At 55.2% G+C, this 645-nt stretch overlaps 1 protein-coding gene across 2 annotated transcripts in view; it reads left to right on the forward strand.

Annotated features, from left to right (window-relative positions):
• The window catches only part of fars2 (phenylalanyl-tRNA synthetase 2, mitochondrial), a 53902-nt gene that overhangs the window by 31944 nt on the left and 21313 nt on the right, over positions 1 to 645 (forward strand). For both annotated transcript variants that reach the window (XM_037973156.1, XM_037973158.1), the window contains exon 8: positions 402 to 562. In XM_037973156.1, coding sequence (XP_037829084.1) covers positions 402 to 562 — 161 coding nt within the window. The remainder of the gene's footprint in view (positions 1 to 401; positions 563 to 645) is intronic.

The following is a 645-nucleotide window of genomic DNA, read 5'->3' on the forward strand; positions in this document are numbered from 1 at the left end:
GGAGCAGGAGGAGCAGGAGGGGGAGCAGGAGGAGGAGGAGGGGGAGGAGGGGGAGCAGGAGGACGAGGAGGAGGAGGAGGAGGAGGGAGGAGGTTACACGCCATCAGAAGGAGGTGATTCCTCCTGTCGCCTCGCCTGCTTCCTGTCTGTTCATCAGCAGGCCCGTTCAGCATCACTTCCTTTTATGCTTTGAAATAAAATCCTGTTTTATTTTGAAATTCCACAGGTTTCAGTCTCTAAAGGCTCTTTGGTCCCAAACGGTCCGTGACCCGTGTCCTGGAGATGAACCGGTTCTGTCAGTCCGTTTGTTGGTTCCCTTCACTCAGAGATGAGAGCAGAACACGAGTCTGTAAACTGATTGTTGACTTCCTGTTCATGTTTGTTTGTTTGTTTGTTTACAGCGGGCGCAGGGAACAAGCTGGGCTGGGCCTTTGGTTTGGGTCTGGAGAGGCTGGCCATGGTTCTGTTCAGCATCCCAGACATCCGGCTGTTCTGGAGCCAAGACCAGCGCTTCCTGCAACAGTTCCAGGTGCAGGACCTCCATCAGCCCGTCTGCTTCCAGGTCCGAACACCGACACCCGACCAGAACCTCCACAGAACCTCCACCAACACAGACCCCCGACCAGAACCTCCACCAACACAGAC

This window comes from Kryptolebias marmoratus, linkage group LG21 (genome assembly GCF_001649575.2).
Source record: "Kryptolebias marmoratus isolate JLee-2015 linkage group LG21, ASM164957v2, whole genome shotgun sequence".
Classification (NCBI taxonomy): Eukaryota; Metazoa; Chordata; class Actinopteri; order Cyprinodontiformes; family Rivulidae; genus Kryptolebias; species Kryptolebias marmoratus.